The 3,801-nt window shown below is 50.8% G+C and overlaps 1 protein-coding gene across 1 annotated transcript; it reads left to right on the top strand.

Annotated features, from left to right (window-relative positions):
* The first annotated feature begins 313 nt into the window (after positions 1–313).
* On the top strand, positions 314–3,440 carry FGF4 (fibroblast growth factor 4). The gene is made up of 3 exons (XM_065636738.1): positions 314–673; positions 1,516–1,619; positions 3,264–3,440. The coding sequence occupies exons 1-3, from the start codon at positions 370–372 to the stop codon at positions 3,438–3,440; spliced, it is 585 nt and encodes a 194-aa protein (XP_065492810.1). The 5' UTR covers positions 314–369.
* Positions 3,441–3,801: the final 361 nt, after the last annotated feature.

Below are 3,801 nucleotides of genomic sequence, written 5' to 3'. Positions count from 1 at the left end.
AGCGCTATGGCTGAGCAGCTATAGAAGAAGATCAGCACTTCAGACAAGACTCCTGGAGCTGAGATCAAGTTCAGAAGCTCTTGCTCCCGGGATTTGCTCTCCATGCAGCCAGCCCAGGGAAACCGCAGATCCTCGGGGGACTGAGCGCGGGGCTCCCTCCCTCCCCCGTCGCCTCGCTTTTTTGGGTTTTGTTTTGGTTTTTTATTGGTTTTCTTTTTTCTTTTCTTTTCTTTTTTTTTTTTTTTTCCCTTCTCCCCCCACTTTGCCCCTCCCGCCCCGCTTTGACCTCGGTATAAAGTGGGAGCTGGGGGGCGAGCGTATTTTCGGAACGACCGCCCGGCGGCCCGTGGCTCCTCGCCCCTAACCGGGATGCCTCTCCCCGCGGCGCTGCTGCCAGCGCTGCTTCTGGGGCTGCTGTGGCCGGGGGCGGTACGTGGCCGGTCCCCTCCGGGTCACCTCTCGGTCGGGCCCCGTCAGCGCCGCTGGGACGCTGCTCTGTTCGCCCGTTCCGTCGCTCGCCTCCCGGCCGAGCGCCGCGACGCCTCCCGCGACGGCGACTACCTCCTGGGCATCAAACGCTTGCGGCGCCTCTACTGCAACGTGGGCATCGGTTTCCACATCCAGGTCCTGCCCGACGGACGCATCGACGGGATCCACAGCGAGAATCGCTACAGTAAGCAGGAGACGACCCCCGCGGTGGGGCAGGTGAGCCGCTCCGCGCCCGCGGAACCGCCCTTGGGGGCGGTTCCGCGGGCGCGGAGCGGCTCACCTGCCCCGGAGAGTTGTATGCGCCAAAGGGAGGGTGGGTGCATGGCAGACCTTCTAACTCCCCTAAAAAGTCCCACCGCTCACGGCACCGCGGTGCTGCCCGCCTCGGCTCCCCCGAGGGTGGCGGGCGCCGGGGGTAGCGGGGCGGCGGCGGAGCTCATCGGGCGCTCCGGCGGAGCTCACGGGCGCTGCTCAGAGCTGTGCTGTCCCCTTGCCGCCGGCCAGGCATCAGGTGTCGGGGTTGCCTTAACATCTGGAGGATCTGCCGTCCGTGGGCTGCCCACTCCAAGCAGGGGCTGGGGAGAGCTCAGCCAGGGCCCAGCTCTCCCCCAGACTTGAAAAGTATCTGCTGGGGACTTAACCCCGTGGCCCCATGACTCTGATATCCAACTGAAACAATAAGATCCTCACGGGGGATATAAGCTGCATGATGACAAATGTTTCATTTGCCCTAAGCACACTCTGGCTTATTTTAACCTCGGCTACACAGGAGGATGCCTGGGGGCAAAGTAAAAATAGATACTTAGCTAAAAGAAGAGAGGTCTCAGTATGGGGCATGGGGCAGAACATTGAGGGGGAGGCCGGGGTTCTGTGGCCACCCACAACAGTGCTGGTTGTGCTCAGCATGGGGCATGGGGATCCACACCATACTGGGGATAGGAGCCTCTGGGTGAGTGCAGCATTGACACCACACACTCCTTCAGGGCACAGGCCTTCGTCCCCCTGATTCCCGTGTCTCCTCTGTAGGTCTGCTGGAAATCTCCCCCGTGGAAAGAGGAGTGGTGAGCATATTTGGTGTTAGAAGTGGACTCTTCGTGGCCATGAATAGCAGAGGCAAACTCTACGGATCTGTAAGTAGCCACCAATTGTGTGCCTGGGGAGGGGACCATGGTCAGCTGGGGTGACAGGTGTGTGTGGTGCTAGAAGCTACCCAAGCCCCATCCTTGCCCCTCCCAGGTCAGGCAACACTGAGCAGCCCTTGCTACCTTCCCAACAGAAGGTTGGCTTTATACTTCTTTGGTTCTCCTATAGTCACCCAGCCATGGCTACCCATCTTGCCTACACATCAAACTGAGTAGTCTCTTGTGTGGCAAGACCTCAAGCTAGCCTCAGTCCATATCCTTCTTATAGTTAAGTATAAATAGCCTTAAGCAAGTATGGCAATCGCTCACTCCATCTCTCAGAGGGTACTTGAACTTGTGATCAGACAGGGCCCCACAAATGATCCTTTATGATGTGAAGAATCAGTGCCTGTCACATACCTGTTGATCACTTTTTGATAATGCTCTTGATAGGATTGTCTGTTCCCATGACAGTTCAGCATCCTCAGGGTTTGAACTTACAAGAAGGTAAATCTATTAGGAGACAATAAAGGTCTTTTTTAATATATTGAATATTTGGAAAGGATAGAGGCATCTTACAAAATATAGTTGAGGTCAACGATAATAGTGCATGTCTTTGCTCTTGCTGAGCTATTCTCCTGCTTTTGAGGTCACCCCTGTTTCAGTTACTGTGATCAGCATAATTTCAAACCCATGTTCCTGGGTGTCCTTCCTTACCCATGGCTTTTCTATTTCATGTCTCTCAGGTATGGTTTGAAGAAATCTGGGCTGAGGAAGAGCCAAACTATGTCAAAGTTAACTAGGGCATTTTCACATGATTGAAGACATGAAGCATCCAGAATTATTTTCTGGGGCATCAGTCCTGTTACAAAGGATTTTGATTTATATTAAAGCCAGGCAGAATCAGTAACCGAAGTGCAAGAGCTCCCTTTGCATCATTTCTTATGAAGACCTGCTGCTTTGGTATCCTGGATAAAGTAATTCCCAGGGGGACCATTCACCTTGACAGGCTGAGACCTCTCTTACAAAACCCTGGGCTTTTGCCCAATAATAAGAGATGAATTCATTTGTTAGTCTCCAGATAACACCACACTTCTAACACCTGTCCCTCTTTGTACTTACTTGCAAACGATACCTCTCCACTGGAAGGACGCCTTTTGTCAGCTGCATTTTCCTGATCCCTTCACATAAGTGAATCCAAACCCTTCAGCTTTAAAGAAGCAGAAAACACTGTCCGCTCTGAACATCTTTAAAATACCTCTTCTCAAACAACATGAGGACTTTTCAGAAGCCTCTCAGGCCATTGATTGCTGGTAGGATAACTGAGCACAGAGATGAGCAGGGTAGCAGAATTGGGCTTGGGCTTGACCCCACTGCAGCCCTGTTAAAATGTGCCCCTCTCCCTTAAGAGTGTGCACAGAGCTCCGGGTGTCCTTCCCACCTTTAGGGGTGCCTGGCCTGGCCACATCATCCTTAAAGATCCTCTGAGTCCTGTTTGAAGCTTCTTTTGGGTGACCACTTCAAAAGATTACCAAGTGGGGGGGAGTCAGCTGCACGTTTCCCTGCAGCACACCTTCTACACCTGGCAGCAAGAATATTTCCACACCTGATGTTTAAAATTCCTTCCCTCTCATTCTTTCCTTTTCATTTCAGACTCATTTCAATGACGAGTGCAAATTCAAAGAGATTCTCCTGCCAAACAACTACAATGCTTACGAATCCAGGATTTATCCCGGGATGTACATAGCCCTGAGCAAAAATGGAAGAACAAAGAAAGGCAATAAAGTGTCTCCCACAATGACAGTGACACATTTTCTTCCTAGAATCTGAGACATCTCCCTTCAGACCTACCTCAGTACAGGGGAAGACGCAGAAAGCATTTGGGGAAAAGAAACATGGTGCACTTTTACTGGAGAGTTTTATGCAAGAGTAGGTGTAAGATATTTAAGTTAATTATTTAAAATCTGTATATATTGCCACAAAATTTATTTATAGTTCAGATTTTTTTTAAAAAAAATTCTGAAAACAAAACAAACCTCCAACCCAAGGTATTTCATTTCATGGTGCAACAGTAGAATACTTCTGCTTTGTGGTTTATTTAATTCATTTCTAAGTTTTTGTTTCTAAGTTATCACAGGTGTGCTGCTACTCTGTGTCCCAAACCAGGTGAAATTCAATTCCCGCATTACGA

The sequence above is a fragment of the Caloenas nicobarica genome, chromosome 5, assembly GCF_036013445.1.
Source record: "Caloenas nicobarica isolate bCalNic1 chromosome 5, bCalNic1.hap1, whole genome shotgun sequence".
In the NCBI taxonomy this organism is placed as follows: Eukaryota; Metazoa; Chordata; class Aves; order Columbiformes; family Columbidae; genus Caloenas; species Caloenas nicobarica.
The sequence above is the reverse complement of the archived record's forward strand: the minus strand, read 5'-3'. Positions and strand labels throughout refer to the sequence as shown.

What these genes read in the sequence shown, in the direction of transcription:
- FGF4 (XM_065636738.1), top strand. Translation starts at nt 370, where the DNA reads ATGCCTCTCCCCGCGGCGCTGCTGCCAGCGCTGCTTCTGGGGCTGCTG. An exon ending in CCACAGCGAGAATCGCTACA is followed by an intron (nt 674 to 1,515) that starts GTAAGCAGGAGA and finishes TCTCCTCTGTAG; the next exon opens with GTCTGCTGGAAATCTCCCCC. An exon ending in GAGGCAAACTCTACGGATCT is followed by an intron (nt 1,620 to 3,263) that starts GTAAGTAGCCAC and finishes TTTTCATTTCAG; the next exon opens with ACTCATTTCAATGACGAGTG.